We start from the raw sequence: 19,519 nt of genomic DNA, 5'->3' as shown, positions 1-19,519 counted from the left end.
GGACTGCAGATTACTAATATCTGCTTCATAACCATGTGTATTCTAGTACAGGTATGAGATCTGTTAACCGGAAACCCGTTATCCAGAAAGCTCAGAATTACAGGATGGCCATCTCCTGTAGACTTCATTTCAATCAAATAATTCAACATTTTTAAAATGTCATCCTTTTTCTCTGTAATAATGAAACTGTACCCTGTACCTGATCCTGATGAAGATATAATTAATTCTTACTGGTGGCAAAACAATCAGGCCTGGATTTGTGGAAAGGCCACCTAGGGCGGCATTATTTTAGGGGGCGTCATGCTGCCCAACCACACCCACATTGGTTCAGAAACACTGGGCATGCAAATGAGATAAAATAGTTTGTATAATTTCCTGTGCGCCAATCCCCAATGGTCCTGATGATTAAAATTTGCACAAATAAAATGGAGGAGACGAGGGCGACAGACATCAGCGGGCCTAGGGGTGCCCGCTATGTAAATCCGGCCCTGAAAACAATTGGGTTTAATTAATGTGTATATTATTTTTTAGTAGACTTAAGGCATGGAGTTCCGTTATTCGGGAAACCCCAGGTCACAAGCATTCTGGATAACAGGTCCCATACCTGTAGTACTGTTTCCCCCTCTCAGTCTCCAGGAACAGGTGCAGCATCCAGCACTGAATAGACCTGAAATGAATCAGTCTTTGACTCAGGTGTTTTAGAAATATATTGCGATCAGTGGAGAGGAGACAGTGCAGGTGGGTGAGCAGGCCGGGGCCACTGGGGGATTTCCGGTGTCCGAGTCCGACACTGGAAAACAATTATGGCTCCCTGGAAGGGAGGCTCTGCTAATTTTATAGTATGGGGTCTCAATATTGCTATGTGGCCCTGCTTGCAGCAACCCTAATTGGGTCCTGTAATTATATTATCAAAGTTACATTTCTTTCAACCATTTTGCACGATCAAAGGACTGGTTTTGGGATTCTTTCCCCCATTCTCTATATTCTAAGTTGCCCTTGTTTTTTAGGTGATTTGCATTTTTGTAAATCCCTCAAGTTCTCCATTACCAATTTAAATGTGGAAGCTGTGTCTCTAGCTACCATGGAGCGATTTGATAGAAAACCTGGAATATGAATAGGAAAGAGCCTGGATAGAGTGCTATGAAATCAGGCCCTGGACTAGGGTAGAACAAGAGACTAGGACCCAACCATATGGGTGGGGGTGGGGGAAAGTGGGTTCAGTCAGTCTGAAACCAGAAGAGCATCAGATCAGCCCTCTTCTCTCTCCTAACAACTATTTGGTGGTCAGACTGCTCGGAAAAATGACCAGCAGATGGTGCTAAACAATGAATGTAAATTGCAAAAGTGCTTAGAATAGTACTCTCATCAATTTTACATTCACTTTTTTTAAAGGTTTATTTATTCTTTAAAGGATGTTAACCCCAAAGAAAACTGCCTAACAAAAGAAAATATCATTCTAAGCTACTTCAAAATACATTTATTAAACATATTCAGTCCTCTATAGCTGTGGAATGCTAAGTATTGTAGGTTAACCACACATATATAGCACCATAGGATGGACATACTTGAAGGGAGACACTGTCATGAAAAAACATGTTTTTTTTTTCCAAAACACATCAGTTAATAGTGCTGCTCCAGCAGACTTCTGCACTGAAATCCATTTCTCAAAAGATCAAACAGATTTTTTTATATTTAATATTGAAATCTGACATGGGGCTAGACATATTCTTAGTTTTCCAGGTGCTCCCAGTCATGTAACTTGTGCTCTGATAAACTTCAGTCACTCTTTACTGCTGTAGTGGAAGTTGGACTGATCTCACCCCCCCCCAGCAGTCTAACAACAGAACAATGGGAAGGTAACCAGACAGCAGCTCCCTGACACAAGATAACAGCTGCCTGGTAGCGCTAAGAACAACACTCAATAGTAAAAACCCATGTCCCACTGAGACACATTCAGTTACATTAAGTAGGAGAAACAACAGCCTGCCAGAAAGCAGTTCCATCCTAAAGTGCTGGATCTTTCTGAAAGCACATGACCAGGTAAAATGACCTGAGATGGCTGCCTATACACCAATATTACAACTAAAAAAATATATATATACTTGCTGGTTCAGGAATGAAATTTTGTACGGTAGGTTGAATTGTTTGTAGTGTAATTCAGGAATAAAAACGACATCATAAAAATCATTACAGAATCCCTTTAATGTGAAACTACATATTTATATAATTATTTAATAAGAATAATAATATTTAATGTGAAAAAACATTAGCAAAAAAGGCCCCCTCTGAGGCTCCAAAGAGAAAAGCCCTTTTGCTCTTCCCTAGATCCTCTGCTCAACATGCTCTGATAGTTGTTAGCTATAAAAAAGTTTATGACTCATATACATGTATGAGAGAGAAGATATAACCCAAACAAAGTAATAAAGCAGTCTGCAAGGGCACAAGGGTATAAGCAAGCCAGGGCGATGGAGTACAAAATCCGTGCAAAAGATCATGTACAGATAGAAAGCTACAGTCAGGCAGAGGTCAGAATAGTAACTGATAAAGACTTAAGGGCAGAAGTGGTCGACGCTAGCGACTTTTCGCCAGAAATCCCATCTGCAGGAACATCGCCAATTCACTAACAGGCGCAGACGACAATTTGCTAGCGAAAGAGACCATCGCTAGCGTTCATTCACACTCTTTCCCCAGCGACTTTTTATGTAGGCGAATGGTCATTGCTTGGCTAATTCACTTAAGTGCAGATTTTATTGAACGTTACCTCTTTCGCCAGAGTTGACTTCACCACCTCAGACCAGGCGAAGTGCTAAAATGAAGCTATAGCTTACTGCCAAAAATGCATTAAAGGTGTTGTTCACCTTTGAGATAACGGCAAATAACGATAAATCTATAAAAAATAAATAATGAAGACCAATTGAAAAGTTGCATAGAATTGGACGTTCTATAACTCAATAAAAGTTACCTTAAAGGTGAACCACTCCTTTAAAGTTGAAAAAACGCTGACGACTTTTCATTTTTTTAAGCGGTATTGCCTGCAAAAGTCCTAACTTGAACTTTTTTGGGTTAACATTTTTTCCCAGACATTTGAGGGCCATGGAACATTCATTTTACAGTGGGCTCAAGTCCAGGACATTATATGATCTCTTTTGTCTTTAATTTACTAAGGTTCCTTGGACATTTGTAATATAATTGACAGAAGCGTAAGATCACTAATGGCTTTTCGGTAGGCACAAATGAACGCTAGCGAATCTTTGCTATGAAATGTTCGCACTGAAGAAGTATTGCTAGCAAAAAGTCGCCAGCGTTCTGCACTCAGGATGCAACTTCGCATCTTAGTGTATTAGCGTAGTGGTAATGAATTTGCTCCTGGAGAAGTGGGGGTAAATTTACTAAGCAGACAAAAATTCGCTCAGACAACGCTATTTTACTAAAATGCAATGTTGCATCCAGGGTGCCGAACGCTTGCGAATTTTTGCTAACGTTACTTCAGCTAGTGTTGCCTAATTTGCATACGGCGGGAAATGATAAAGTTACATGGCCGTATATGTTGCAGCAAATACATTACATTACACAAGTCCAGGGAACCTTAATAAATAAAATAGAGTTGTTATATTGCCCTACACATGAGCCCACTGTATAGTTTATGTGCCATATGTAAGGAAATGTAGGGGGGAACCCGGTTACCCAAAAAAAAATTCGAATTACCACTCTGAGAAAAGGAAAAGATGCCAGTGTTTTTTGGGACTTAGAAAAATTTTGCACTAAAAATTGAGGAAGTCCTATGCGCTCCATGTATGCAGCTGCAGTGTTTACCAGAGGCAGGTATATATATATATATATATATATATATATATATATAGGGCAGCCATCAGGGGGGAGAGTTGTAGGGGGCCCAGAGGGTAAGGGGGGCCCGGCCGTGCCACACTTACTTGATTAGCCGGGCCCCCCATCTTTCTGAGAGCTGCTGCATTCGGGAAGGCATGGACATTTAAGGGGCCCTGGCCACCAATTTTCTTATAATGTGGGGGGGGGGCCTGGCCACCAATTTTTTTTTCTCATGTGGGGTTCTATCCACCAGTACTTTTTAATGGGGGGGGCCTGACCACAAATGGTTTTTTTTATGGGGAGCCCTGACCACCAATATCTTTTTATTTTTTATTAACATGTGGGAACCCTAGCCACATATATATATATATATATATATATATATATATATATGTGTTGGAGTTGCTGGGCATGGCGTTGTTGGCATTAAATGTGTTGTCAAATAATTATTGGCACCAACTCCGGCAGATCTTTCTTTTCTATAGATGCAAATAATGTCAATGATGGTGAGTTTCTGTGCGCTATTCCCGGATCTGCCGCTAGGTGTCCCCAACTGACCTGCAGCCTTTGAACATGTTGTGGGCAGCGGTGAAACCTGTTTCTTCCACTTGTTCCTTTTCATGCGATTGTTTTCGCAATTTGTTCATTCTCTCTTAGCATTGTGGAAAGCAGTTTCGGAAAGGTGTGTCTTAAAGGAACAGAGCATGGGCTCTAGGGACCTGCTGCAAAACCAGCCCAAAGTGAAGTCCTGCTTTAATTAGGCTTATGTTACAGACAATAAAAATATGGATAATGTTGGATAATATGGATTATGTTACAGACAAGACAGACGTTTCAGTGCCCAGTCATTGAGACCTAGGACTTCCTATTCATCAAATTTGTACTTTTATGTGTTGGTGCAAAACTTGCCACAGACAGTCCTGAGCTCATTACAAGAATTTATGATAACTCTGTGTCATTCCAAGAAGCTATATAGGAAGTGTTAAGCTGGCCATAGATGTTGAGATTTTTAAAAGGTCAGATCCTGATCATGAGACCACGATCTTCTCAGAACAATCGTACCATCAACTAAAAAGACCAATTTGCCAGGAAAACAAAAGGGAGCTGCCTGCTTGGCCCTGCAAACATAGATAGATTGCACTGGGACCGACAAAGATTTTTTGACCTGGTCGATCAATTTCCCTACAGATGTCGGCCAAAAAATCGTAAGATGTGCGATCGTTCGAATCCCACTAACCACACGATAATTTTGAAGGATTGGTCGGGCTTCCTTAAAATCGGTCGTTCGGCAAGAAGAATCTTCGCGTCTATGGGGAGCTTAAAGGTGGCCATAGACTACAAGATCCGCTCGTTTGGCGACATCGCCAAACGAGCGGATCTTTCCCCGATATGCCACTAAACTGCGTGGCTATATCGGGGGTAATTCGAACGTTCGGCCGTATGTCCGAACGATCGAATTACGATGTGACAAGCGGCTCCGACGGGTCGGTCGGGTAAAAATCCAACCTTCCCGATCGATATCGTGGCCAGATATCGATCGGGAAGACCCGTCGGAAGCCCCCATACACGGGCAGATAAGCTGTCAAATCGGTCCAAACGACCGATATCGGCAGTTTTATCTGCCCGTGTATGGCCACCTTTACCCCAAGTCTTACCTTACAGGGGCCTCAGCAAGTGCTTTCAGGAGCACCTGGAATAGCTAATACCCACTGTCTTCTAGCCCCCCAGATATTCTTCTAGCCCTCCAGACATTCTTCTAGCCCCCCCAGATATTCTTCTAGCCCCCCAGATATGCTTCTAGCCCCCCAGATATTCTTCTAGCCCCCCAGATATTCTTCTAGCCCTCCAGACATGCTTCTAGCCCCCCAGATATTGTTCTAGCCCCTAGATATTCTTCTACCCGCCTGGTGAAGCCAGGCCCATATTTTGGGAACCTTTGCATTTGAGGATTGAAAAAATGGGTTTTTAGAACTGCTTCCCTTCAACTGTGCAAAGCTGTGGGGATTCTGGGACATGTAGTTTAAAAACAGCTGAAGCGCTGTAATGTCACTCATTCCCAGGTCGGCTCTCAACCCATTTACCGGCGCAGGACCAATGAGAGCGCGGGAGGGAGGGGCCTAATACAACTTTCTCCCGTGCGAGGAATGTGTGAGAGACAAGCGCTGTCAGAGAGAGTCCCGGCTGCTTTACCTCAAGTTCTGCCTCCTGAGACCTATCGCACCCAGGATATAGTTATTGGTTTAGTCCTACGTGCCCGGGCCATGTCACAGCTCATTGACTGATATTCAGCAGAAGCCACAACTGCTAAGCATGGGGAAGTCGCTGGGAGGATGGACTGTCCTGCTGCTGCTGCTGCTGCTCTTACTTGTTGTGGAGCCAGTGACAAGCCAGAGTGGTAAGTGTCACACACAGCTCCTCACCTTTACCTGCAGCCGGAGCCTCTCCTTATTCCTTTCCTTATTCTCTTATTCTGCGCTATTCCCGGACCTGTCGCTGCTCATCTGTAACCTCTGAATGGGTTGTGGGCAGCGGTGAAACCTGTTCCTTTTCATGCGATTGTTTTCGCAATTTGTTCATTCTTCCTTAGCATTGTGGAAAGCAGTTTCAGAAAGGTGTGTCTTAAAGGCACAGGTCCCTTTGTCATTGTGTACCTGCTGGGAAATCAGTGCAAAGCGCAGCACTGATTTAATCATGACAGTGCCCGGTTACTTGTGTTCTGCCTATAGTCCTTCAGCTGTCAAATTCAGCTCATGGAACTCAACAGCCTTTGTCTCAGGGAGGTTGCTGGGATTCTTACTAAACACTTAGAGCTGTAGGTACTCTCTACTACTTACTTTACCTACTATTCCACAGTCACAGTTCCTTCCCAGAGACTATTATCCCACTGCTACTATAGGCACCATCTCTTCCTACTATACCTGCTATCCCACAGCCACAGTCCCTTCCCAGAGTTTGTTATCCCTAATGCCACTATAGGCACCATCTCTCCCTACTATACCTGCTATTCCACAGCCACAGTCCCTTCCCAGAGACTATTATCCCACTGCTACTATAGGCACCATCTCTCCCTACTATACCTGCTATCCTACAGTCACAGTCCCTTCCCAGAGACTATTATACCACTGCTACTATAGGCACCATCTCTCCCTACTATACCTGCTATCCTACAGTCACACTCCCTTCCCAGAGACTATTATACCACTGTTACTATAGGCACCATCTCTCCCTACTATACCTGCTATCCTACAGTCACAGTCCCTTCCCAGAGACTATTATACCACTGCTACTATAGGCACCATCTCTCCCTACTATACCTGCTATCCCACAGCCACAGTTCCTTCCCAGAGTCTGTTATCCCTAATGCCACCATAGGCACCATCTCTCCCTACTATACCTGCTATCCCTCAACCACTGTGTATTGTACCTAATGCACCACAAACAAGCCACACTATAAAAGTGCATAAGCATGAATCTGCCATTCGAAATTATAAGCCCCTTTGTAAAGACAGAGAGAAAAAAAGAAAGTAGAAGTGTTTTTGCCAAAGCATTTCTTCAAAAAGGCACAGCAAGTACCCCACGTGTGGTGAGAAATAATGTAAAGCATCAGACCACAGATAGGACTTGATTAAAAATGTAAACAAATACAATTTGGCAATTACAAGCAAAGTAAACGAAAGACTTTCTGGTGTAGTCCAACTTTTAAAATTAATCATGTTCTAGAAAGTCCTAAACTTTTAAATTGGTCGTCATTTTTTCTTTTATATAGTTTTTTAATTATCTGCCATCTTCAACCTCTTTTCAGCTTTCAAATGAGTGGGTCACTTCCCCTAGCAACCAGAAAACGATTGCGCTGTTTAATTGTTGTTGTTACTTTTAATGACTTGTTTTTTTATTTGGCCACTCTTTTATTCATCTTCCATTTTTTATTCATACCACTGGCTGGTTGCTATGGTAAATTGTACCCATATAACTAAGTAGCATGTGAACTACCCCTTTACTTGAGGAATACAGTTTATCAGGATATTTATAACATTTTTTATCAGTCATATTTACACATAATTATGTTTCTGCTCACGGGAAAGATAAAAAATACATTTATTATTTTTGATTAGAAGATGCCAAATAATGATTATTTACCAGATATTACCTTTTAGTTATGAAATTTGTACCACTTGGAAAAATTCTAAAATGTTGCTTTTTCAGTATGGACTTGTATCATGTGAAATGGACAATTCTTGGATTGATTGTTTTCATCACAAGTAAACTATGAATAATCTGTATTGAATTGTAGTAGGTGGTTATTAATGTCCCTAAATAGTCTGTCATTTTTATGGCCTGATGTAAATTTGTAATTTATAGGAAATGTACAATTTATGTATGTATTATGATGCTGTTGAATTATTATTGCTTAAATAATCTATTAGTGATCTGTGTGTTGGCACGAAAAACCTGTGGATCAGCAAGGTACCGGACAACCAATTGCCCCCAGAAATGGGCCATGACTAAATTGTGGGCTTCCCGCCAGCCCCTTTCTGACCTCTCCACGCAGTCCAAGACCCAGTACTGGCAACATGCTTGCCCTGCCCCTCCGGTGATAGGGTGGATCAGGCGCAGATATATAAATCAGTAAAGTAGGCCAGTTTTGGGTTGGGTTATGGTGGGTTAGGGTCAGTGCAGTTTGAAAAATCTTCGACCCAAGGATCACTAGTAACTATATAATGAGATTGCAGCACAGCTGGTGAAGGAGCACGCCTACAAACAGGCCCAGGATTTACAAACTGGGCACCCCTAGGCTGGTTATGCTCGTCCCCCCCCCACATACACACTTCCACCTCCCTGTTCGCATCCCCCTCCACTTCCACGTCCGTGTCCCCCGTCCGAATCCCCCTTCCCCATCCCCTTCATGAGCATCTGCATATGCGTGCATGTTCACATCTTTAACTTTCGGGTCCGACACAGCACTTGAGACTACCATGCATGTCTCTAGTGTTCCTAACCTGAATGTGGCTGGACAGCATGCCGCCCCCGAAATTCTGCCACCCTAGGCCCGGGCCTTAGTGGCCTTGCCACAAATCCAGGCATGCCCACAAACCTATGAGCAGCCAGTTGCCAAGGGCAGCAAAAATCTGCCTTTGGTAAATTTTATGGAAAGCTTTACCCCCCAAATGAATATATAAGCAACAGATAGTTCATATCATATTAAGTGACATATTAAAGATTCTTACCAAACTGGTATATATATCTTTAAGTAAATATTGTCCTTTTACATCTCTTGCCTTGAACCAACATTTGGTGATGGTCTGTGTGCTGCCTCAGAGATCAGCTGACCAGAAATACTACAACTCTAACTGTAACAGGAAGTGAGTAAAAGAACTTTGTCCACTAATTGGCTCATGTGAACTAACATGTATGTGTGCCCTTGGTTTGTGTGCACAGCAATCGTAGGATCCACGGGGGCGGCCCTTATTTCTTAAAATGGCAATTTTCTCTTTAGGATTATCCAATGGCACATACAGCTAAAAAAAAGTATATTTTTATGAAAATGGTTTATTTACATGAAGCAGGGTTTTACATTTGAGCTGTTTTATGCAGTATATTTTTATAGAGACCTACATTGTTCAGGGGGTATAGTTTTCTTGTAAGAGACGAATTTTAGTTTTTTAAGATGGAAATTCAGCTCTGCTAGTGCAGTGAACACAATAGCACTCGCTGCACTATCGACCTGCTCCAGTGCTAAAGAACCTCCTGTCTACCACAACTACACGGACAGGAGCACACATTAGGTGGGGGTGCGTACCGGTAGCAGCTTCTGTGGGTGGCTTAGGAAAGTGGAGTGGGGCCCCAGATATTCCTTTTGGTGCTACGTATGCTGTTGCTCTGACTATCAGCCATAGTTCAAAGAATATCTAGAGCAGAACTTGTTTCCCCTAAATATTACTCCAAATGAGCCTTGAAATGTGCTTCCATGAGCATCTAGAAAAGCAAATAGGCATTCCCCTCAAATGTCACCTTAACTGGTCTTGTGGCTTTTATTCACCTCTCCAGCCACTCTTTCAAAATGTGCAGATCCCTGGAAACGCTGGGAGTTGTAGTTGAGCAGCTGTTGATAAAGTTGCACATTATCACATTCTTTTGGAGGCATGCTTACTCTTGTTACTATGCTGTACTGCCATAGTCTCAATTTTTTGTTCCCAAGGCACAGAGTTTGGTACTTATTTTGGATGACATTTTTAGTCAACATTAAGATTTGGCCCCCAGGTCAAAAATTGGATTAATCTAATTTAGCCCAATATGTTGAGCACAGAGAACTGTGGCTACCTCCATGAATACAACACTACCTGTGTTCTACACACATTACAGGACATTGCACATTAGTCAGAACTAAACGACATTAATCCAGGACACTTCCCAATAGACCCCAGTGTATTCTCGCCCTCACCAAATCACCCATTGACCATACTCTTTCTGTATCTGTGTTTGACCTCACACATCTGCGCACACAAATCATATCCCATCTGATTGGCAGCATTGGGAAGCATTGAAGGTGCAAGCAGTTATATTAAATCATATTGATATTTCATTCATCTCAATGAGATATTCTGCTAATATTTCTGTGAATAGTTGTTTTCCATAGGCACTTTTTTCTATACATATGTATCTTTCTTTGCTCTTAGTCACACCAAATTGTAACCAAGTAACAATACTAGTCAGATTAGATTTTGTGTTATAGTGTGAACACTGTAGCATATAATAAGCAAAGTAGAGCTATGGGGGGATCTGGGCTTTATAGTTCTACAACAGCGGAACCTGTATATGATATGTCTGCAACCCTGTGTCTCTTTATATGATCGTGGAAATCCTGACAGTGACTTCTGATGAGTTTGTATTTTAGAAAAGGGGGTGCATTATTCCCTGCGTGATTGTAATTGTAGACAACAAGGTGTGTGTATAACTATGCAGCAAAACAATAATATGTTGTTCCTCAGTTTAAGCCGCTGTACTTTGACACCAGAGTTACGGAAGGGAGGGGGAGTTAAATATCAATTTGTTAGTTGCCCCAGCCCTGTTAATCATCTAAGTTGATATGTTTACTGACTAAAGTCCTGGCTGAAGGAATAGCCCTCCTGTTGGCAGTTAATGTACATCGGGTAGGCCTAGGTCTTTCCCACCCTCTTTATTTCTGGCCCATTTCTAAATCTGGGTAGAACTTCCAACTTTATCCAGTTGTTCTGTGGAAGGACAGGGTGTAAAGCAGGTGAAACAGGTTTCAGTCCTCTTTCCTGTTCTTGTTCAACTTCACACATACCTTGTTGTCCAGGGTGAATAAAGTATCAGAATATACTTTGTAAGTAGGGTTGGTCTTCCATATATAAACAGAAGATATAAAAGTAAAGCTAAGTGTGTGCAGCCCAACATATAGCCCCTCATTTGAGCAGCACTTTCTATCTTGGTTTCTCCAGTGTGACCCTGCATCATGTTCTTTTGCTCAAACATAATGAGCTCTACTTACTTTGGGTCTTCAGTTGCCTTTTCATTTAAATTATAAACAAAACGAATGTTTAAGTGATTTAATGCAATGTTATATTTTCTGTTACGCATGAGCATTCGGCCATAGAACTTATGGATCTTATTGGAAATCAGTTGTTTGTCACTCTATAACCTTTAGACTGGGGCCGGACAGGTACCTGATGTACCTGAGCTTTTCCGGCTGATATAGATAAGGGAGTCAATTTAAACATGTTGCAGTTGACTTATGTGTTAATTACAATACCACATTTTACATGTTTGGCCAACAAGCAATGTTTCCAGAGGAGGCAGAATGTTACTTGCATGGGCCCAATAATGCGTGTCACAGTTTAGGTTACAAGGACCAATGTGGCATCCAATGTGGCAACCTATCTTGTCAACAGTGTTGTTTAAAGGAACAGTTCAGTCTAAAAGTAAAAACTGGGTAAATAGATAGGCTGTGCAAAATATTTGTTTTTTTCAATATACTGTAGTTAGTTAGCCAAAAATGTAATGTATAAAGACTGCAGTGACTGGATGTCTGACATAACATATCAGAACACTACTTCCTGCTTTTCGGCACTCTTACTCTGAGTTAGTCAGCAAATTTAAGGGGGGCCACATGGGACATAACTGTTCAGTGAGTTTGCAATTGATCCTTAGCATGCAGCTCAGATTCAAAAGCAGATGGTTAGGACTCATGTGGCCCCCAAGTCATTGATTGGTTACTGCCTGGTAACTAATCAGTGGAAACCAAGAGAGCTGAAAAGTAGTTTCATGTTAGACATCCAGTCACTCCAGCCGTTATACGTTACATTTTTGCCTAACTAACTATATTGAAAACATTTTATATCTGTTTACCTAGTTTTTATTTTTACATTGAACAATTCCTTTGAGAGTCACTTTAATGAGCACAGGGCAGTGTCATTCAGCCCAGGGGTCTCTGCAGAGAACTGTGAGTAGTCTGCTGATCACACCAAGTTTTGCCTGTTCAAATCAGTTCTCGGTAAGGTATTTGGCCATAGTTTTGATGGAGGATTTCATATTCTTCAGAGAAACTGTTATCTCCCCATTCGATATATAAACTGGTCAATGTTTCTGGGGCGTTGTGCCCAGTTGTACATGAAAGTTCCATCCACAGCCCAAGATTTGCTGTGGAGTTAATGATGTACAAATTTCCTTTCAGTTACAATTGTCTTCACATTCAATTGATTTTATGTTTGTGGGAGGAAATGGCATTGTCTTAAATGGATTTATAGTGACCTGCGCTAAAAGTCATGGGGGGCCATAATGGGGTTGTAGGTTAAGAATCATTTTCCCACAGGAAATTAGACTATATACAACTGTGTAGGTGTTTCTTTATTACTTGCCTCAGCTAATGGATTTGTAGAGAAAACAATAACACTACCTTTGCCAAGAACATTTGTATACTAATGGAAACTATCTCAGCAGATTATGCAAGCAACATGCCAGCTCCCACATAAGTGTGAATGTTACATGCACAAAAGATTTTTTTTTTTAAACCATACTGTCTGTTGCTTATGAACTGCAACATTTGGCCATAAACGTTATGGTCATATACTTCCTAAAAGACCTCTGTGTGGGTGGTAACTTGGAGTGGGCAGCAATTGTAAAGGCACTTTTCATTATGGCCTAGAATAATTCATGGAAAGTAACCCATAAAGTAGACCTCTTTAAAGGCCACATTGTGTGAAAACAAGAATCTGGCATTGCATTATACTCCTCCAATTATAGAAGGAATGTGCCTAAAAATATTATTGCCTGCAAAATTATTTTTTTTTTACGTATCTATATCCTTACTGTATAGACAGGGGAGAATATATAGCAGCACTTTTTGGGGTGGATAAATCTTCATTATTCTCTGCCTACAAGCATAGACATATCAATATACAAACTCTATCCAAAGCCTGTGTCTTCATTACAGGAGTGATTCAGAAAAAAAAATTAGAATTCTAGTCTGTATTCTTTCCATAATAACCTTTTGTGTATTTGCAGCAGAAAATACAATTGAGTTTAGCACTCAGCATTGTCAGTTGTACGGCCCAGTGATTGTGGTTGGCAGCTCAGCCCTTTACACATTAACAGGAGTGGCATGGTAACAGCTTGTTGCCCAAACAGACTACATGGGTACTATTTGATGACATGTATAGATGAGAAGCAAACAAACAAAAGAAAATCTGAAGGAAACGGTGAGAGCCAGCAGGAGGGTTTGCAAACAACAGGCTGAACAAATGCTAACTAACAAGCGGATGGTTGTTGCTTATGGATAGATCATGGAGCACTCATGTTAATTGTTTAGCACAGGGAGATGGTTGTCTCTGCATGACACATACAGCGGAGCTCTGAAGGGTCACTAGTCTGTAGGCATTGACAAGGATGTATGGGGAGTCATTTATTGTACCCCCCCAACCAGGGCCACTTAGTTGCACTCTCCAGCCCTACAATAAAACTGCCCAGTTACATGCATTAATAATGTGTATTGGTTTTAAGGACTGCAGCTAGAAAAGGGCTATATGAGGTATTAAAGCAATGCACCCACGGGAGAGGTGCAGCACCACTGCACACCTGTTACTATACAGTATGTCTTGCCAAAATAGTTGCACTGCAGCCTTAGAATAACTGCTTTTGTTACAGGTACAAGATTGGAAACTTTTGGGCAGGGGAGGAGGCATACATATTTATTTGAGGAAACTACTAATAAAAGGCTTTACACTTGAGAACTTATAATTATATATGAATAGGTAGCAGCTGATCATTTTTGGGTAGGTATAGCCTCCTCCTAAACCCTAACCTTTAAGCCTACGGTATGCACAAAAGCCCACAGTTAATATGACATTGGTAGGTAACCTGCCCTAAAACTGTGTCAAACCCTACACCTGTGTACACTGTTTTACATCAAGTGCAGGTAAATGACAACATATGACACACATGCACACACATTCATTTTCATAAGTATACAAATACACATGCATGGTGTGTATATTATTGTATCATCTGCCAGAATATAGTAGGGAGAAAACACTAAGGTTGTCCAATCTTTTGAAAGTCCTAGTAATATACACCGATCTACTAAAGCTGAAAGACAGACCAGAGCTAGAGTTTAACATTACTACTGTACACAGAACAAACTTGCTGTCCTTAAGGCAGTGGGACATAACAGCATATTTACTGAAGGAGTGCAGTTGTAGTGATTTACTTGACATTGTAATTTGTTGGATAACCCGTGTGCATTTCTGTAAAATAAAATTATACTCATTTCACTTTTATGTAGGACACATAACCATACTGTAAGGGTACTGGCACACAGGGAGATTTGTCGCTCGTGAAGTCGCGAGGCAATTTCAGTTGGCTTTGGAAAATAAAGCACAGAGTATGTTATCCTAACTGTGATCTACTTTATTGCCAGTGGGAAAGCATTTTGGGGAGATTTGTCACCCACGGTAGATTTAAATGCTGCCAACAAATCTCGCTTTGTGTCAGTACTCCAAAGCTGCAAATGAGCATCATTGTATCACATATTTCAAATGAGAACCTTGCAGCAGAGAGTAGGCCTGTACTTCTTTATACAAAAGGTTAAACCTTAGCAAGGCACTTGCTCCCTCTTTCAACTCCTTTGCATCTATCAAGCTTGGAATCATGATGTGCTACATATCTTCATAACAGCAAATACCACTCATACTGAGTTACCATCGCGGATCCTTTGTTAAGTACTGTAGCCCTCAGATACGTTTCTTTTAGCTGTGGTTACTGTGATCCCAGCGGAGATTCCCATCTTCTCTTACTCAGAGGCTGGATTAAAGAGTTGAAAGGAGACTGAATACATGTTAATTTTCTCTTTAAATCACTGCAAGGATCATACCCCATCCATAACAGGTGCACTAAATAGTAAATATTGAAATATGACTCTGGCAAGGGAAATTCACATTTGACAGGAACAGGGGGTGGCAGAATGGTGTGTTAGGATATGTGAAATGCTCTGTTGCTGGCACCCAACAACTGCATTGACACATTTTCAAATGTGCAATCGAAACCCTCTAAAACCTCATTTAACCTTCTGCAATTCATCCCTGGAAGCTGCGCAGTCATTGAAGTCAGTTCACTTCTATTATTAGCCCCACTTATTCATATTTTTTAATACATAAACTTTTATTTAAGATAAGGAACTGGTGATTTATTTTTTTGGGCAGAGTCTAGGACTTCTCTATATCTGTTCTGACTGGCAAGCTAGGTGTGCTATACTGTTTGAAAGAATCAATATATGCTTCTAACAGATTAACATAGTGTGCGCAATTAATACATGAACCGCATTTTTAGATGTTAGTTCATTCAGGGTTTTGATTCTCCTTCTCCTTTATTCTTTTTACTACTAGCCTAGTGATTCTCATACTGGGCAGACTTTGTGAGGCTTCTTGGCAGTTTTTAAAGAAAAACTATACCCCCACACAATGTTGCTGTCTGTAAAAATATTTTGCATAAAACAGCTCATATGTAAAACCCTGCATCATGTAAATAAACCATTTTCATAATAATATACTTTTTTAGTAGTATGCACTACTGGGTATCATAAATAGAAAATTGCCATTTTAAAAAACAAGGGCTGCCCCTTGGGATCGTATGATTCACGGTGTACACAAGCATACCAAACAAACCATACTTGTTAAGTCACATGAGCCAATTAACAGACTTCTGTCATTTGCTTCCACACTTCTTCCTGTTACAGTTAGAGTTGTAGTATTTCTGGTCAGGTGATCTCTGGGGCAGCACAAAGACCATCACAAAATGGTGGTTCAAGACAAAAGATTTAAAAGGGTAATATTCACTTAAATATGTATAACAGTTAAGTAAAATTCTTTAATATGCCACTTAATATGATGTAAACAATTTGTTGCTTAAGTATTCATTTGGGGGGTATAGTTTTCCTTTAAGGGTGGTGAGTTACCACTTAGCTTCACATGGATGTAAAAATAATTTTATTGTGTTGTTGTTAGGATAAACTATTGCACATCAGCTCTTCTGGTTACTGTATTTTAAAATGCTGAGGATAATAACTCTGAATTCCTTTAGCAACCCACTGAAAATCAGTGGTATGCTGAGCGTTTTAGTTGAAGGAAAACTATACCCCCAAAATGAATACTTAATCAACAGATATATCATATTAGGTGGCACATTACATGATCTTACCAAACTGGTATATATATTTAAGTAAATATTGCCATTTTTTATCTCTTGCCTTGAACAACCATTTTGTAATGGTCTGTGTGCTGCCCCAGAGATCACCTGACCAGAAATAATATAACTCTAACTGTAACAGGAAGAAGTGTGGAAGCAAAAGACAGTACTCTGTCTGTTAATTGGCTCATGTGACCTTACATGTGGTATGTTTGTGTGCACAGTGAATCATATGATCCTAGGGGCGGCCCTTATTTTTTAAAATGGCAATTTTCTATTTAGGATTACCCAATGGCACATACTACTATTATATATTATTTTGACAATGGTTTATTTACATGAAGCAGTGTTTTACACATGAGCTGTTTTATGCAATATCTTTTTATAGAGACCTACATTGTTCGGGGAGTATAGTTTTCCTTTAAGTAATATATGGAGGGCCACAAAAGTATTCCTGTTGGGGTCCCAACCTCCTTGCATTATCATTATCACTTTACTAAATACTCTTTTTGATTCCTCATAAGTTAATATGTTTGTACACATCTTAGCAAACACCTCTTTTAACATGTTTTTTTGGTACAGATTATTAAGGGTAGCAACCCACAGGAGCAGATTCTTACCATGTTAGTAAATAAACCCCAGACTATAGCGGTATACACACTGCTTAAGGGGCTAATGGAAATTGGAGCAGCTGAATGGTAAAGAATATCAATACAAAAGACTTTTGATGTTTAACAAATACAATTTATTAAAATATCTAAGGTATGTAAAAACTCCCCACTCCCCCAATCATAACAACCTTGCACAAATAAGTATGAAAAGGACCAAAATACCAGACTGAAGTATGGGAGCCTAAGCAAATCCCTACGTCTCTTGAGAAATATCACCCTAGAAACCAATGAAACAAAATTTGCGTGTGATGCAAATCAGTACAATCCATGTCCAGCCAATAGTGGCACCCTATTTGCACAACAATTGTAAATAGGAAGATGGGGATCAGAAGCGTCTGAGATTATGTATCTTTCATACAACATAAATCTGCTGTATGAGAGAATTTGTACTGTTGAATAACGTACAAATAACTTATATAATCCTATATCCAATGCACAATGCACTGTACTAACTGCTCTCATGACCTTGATATATTGTGACTATTTGCATAGAATGTGTTCCATTGATTTCAATGTGATGTGCCACACAGTTGATTTGTTGTTTGTCAGCTTATTTCGGAGATAGTCACCCAGAGACGTCTTGTGTGTGGAAAAGTATTTAAAAATGTTTCTACTCATTACAACAAACAAGAAAAGTTGTGTTCAAAGCAAATGCCAGTGTGTTATTTCTCACTTTAGACAAATACGTCTAAGCACAACACAGCTATATTTACTTCATAGACAATGCACAGGCAGGTCATCATATGACTATAAATTACGTCAGTTAGCAGGCCAGGCTTCTCTGAATTCACTCAGGATAATTCAGCAAACAGTGATATAACTGTATAGCACCATTTCAAAACTAGTAAATCTGCTGTCATTAGCAACTCTGTCCCATTTGAGTTGTAATCTGTTTGGTCAAGTTATGATCAGATCAATGCAGTTTAGCCAGAATAGAAATTATCAGTTGGCGCATACACTATCACCATTGGCTGATATTTCACCCTCTTGTGTATTAGTGATTTCATAAATAGTGCTTTTAAATATGGGTCTAGCAGAATACACACAGGCAAATACGTATACTTACTGACAGTATATATACTTAAAAGTTGCCCATCATGCCCATTTGTTTAAAGTTGCCCAATCCTGAATTGTTCCCTATGATATCTTTATATTGAAAAACCAGTCGAAGAAAGAAGTAACACAATAAAAATGTAAAATAATGTGTTCCCTCTGTGTGCTATTGTAGCAGAAGCTCACATTAAATAACTTTTAATTTGTATGCCGTGCATTAACAGTGCTGATGTGCTGCCTGCCCTCAGGCGATTAAGGGTTAAGTCATGTCAGTTAAAGAACACCTGCTGTTTCAATAGTTTCCAGGAGGTCTGTGTTTTTTTGTCTCAAAAGTCAGTTGAAATCAATTGCTTCCTTGTAGCTAATCCAGCCCTTAATAAACATGTTTTTTTACATTCTGAGCCTTGCTTGGTGTAAGCAGCCTTTAGAGTGAGTCTGTGTTCCCACTTCATAAAAGGCCAATAATTCAGAGGCAGTCAAGGGGAGGGAGAACACAGTCTATGCGCAGGGATTCATTGTCAAAGGGTGGGTAAAAATAGACAAGAGGATGGCAGAATTTGTCACTCCTACAAAGTCCTTTTTGAGTAAAAGAGGCCCCCCTTTGGGTGGCTTGAAAGCCTACGGACACTTAGGGGAAAGGGTCTGTCTTATGGAAAACTCCAAAATCCTTTCACTATTGTTCATTCATTCAAGTGGCCATTATCGCCAAGAAATTCCTTTCCATACTGATAATGCATACTGTAGGCAAGATTTTTTTTAGCCAGGGATTTTAAAGGATACGTATAACTCAGTGTGACTTTTTTTATTTTCAATTTCACTCATCTAACATTTATTTTCTCACACACTTAACTATGGCTGGTCTGTAGCTGTGAAACTAGGAATCGTTTGTGGTACATGTTCCTGGTATTTTGTGTGTGGGGGGGACACTTCATGCTCATGATCAGAATCAAGGTTCAGGTTGATGGATGGAGTTATATATTCTGAAACCAACAAACAGATAATGTACATTCTAACAAGTGACTAATCAATACATTTTATGGAGCTGACATATACATATCAGTAAATACTGCCCTTTTAAATTTTTCCCTTGAGCCACCATTTTGTGATTCTCTGTGTCACTCATTGATCACCTGACAGGAAATAAAGCAGCTCTAACTTTATAGGAAAAAATGTGGGAGTAAAAGCCGCAGCTCTGTGCATTCATTGGCTGCTCTATGTATGTGGGAACTTTGTTTTTGTGACATAGCAACTCAGGTTAGCTAGAGGAAAATATG

The 19,519-nt window shown here is 40.3% G+C and overlaps 1 protein-coding gene across 1 annotated transcript in view; it reads left to right on the top strand.

Annotated features, from left to right (window-relative positions):
- Positions 1–5,836: 5,836 nt before the first annotated feature.
- The window catches only part of erbb3.L (erb-b2 receptor tyrosine kinase 3 L homeolog), a 64,920-nt gene continuing 51,237 nt past the window's right edge, over positions 5,837–19,519 (top strand). Inside the window, exon 1 of the mRNA XM_018247402.2 lies at positions 5,837–6,220. Coding sequence (XP_018102891.1) covers positions 6,136–6,220 — 85 coding nt within the window. The 5' untranslated portion in view covers positions 5,837–6,135. The remainder of the gene's footprint in view (positions 6,221–19,519) is intronic.

The sequence above is a fragment of the Xenopus laevis genome, chromosome 2L (assembly GCF_017654675.1).
Source record: "Xenopus laevis strain J_2021 chromosome 2L, Xenopus_laevis_v10.1, whole genome shotgun sequence".
Taxonomy (NCBI): Eukaryota; Metazoa; Chordata; class Amphibia; order Anura; family Pipidae; genus Xenopus; species Xenopus laevis.
Note: the sequence above shows the minus strand (reverse complement) of the source record. Positions and strands in the feature narration are given on the sequence as shown.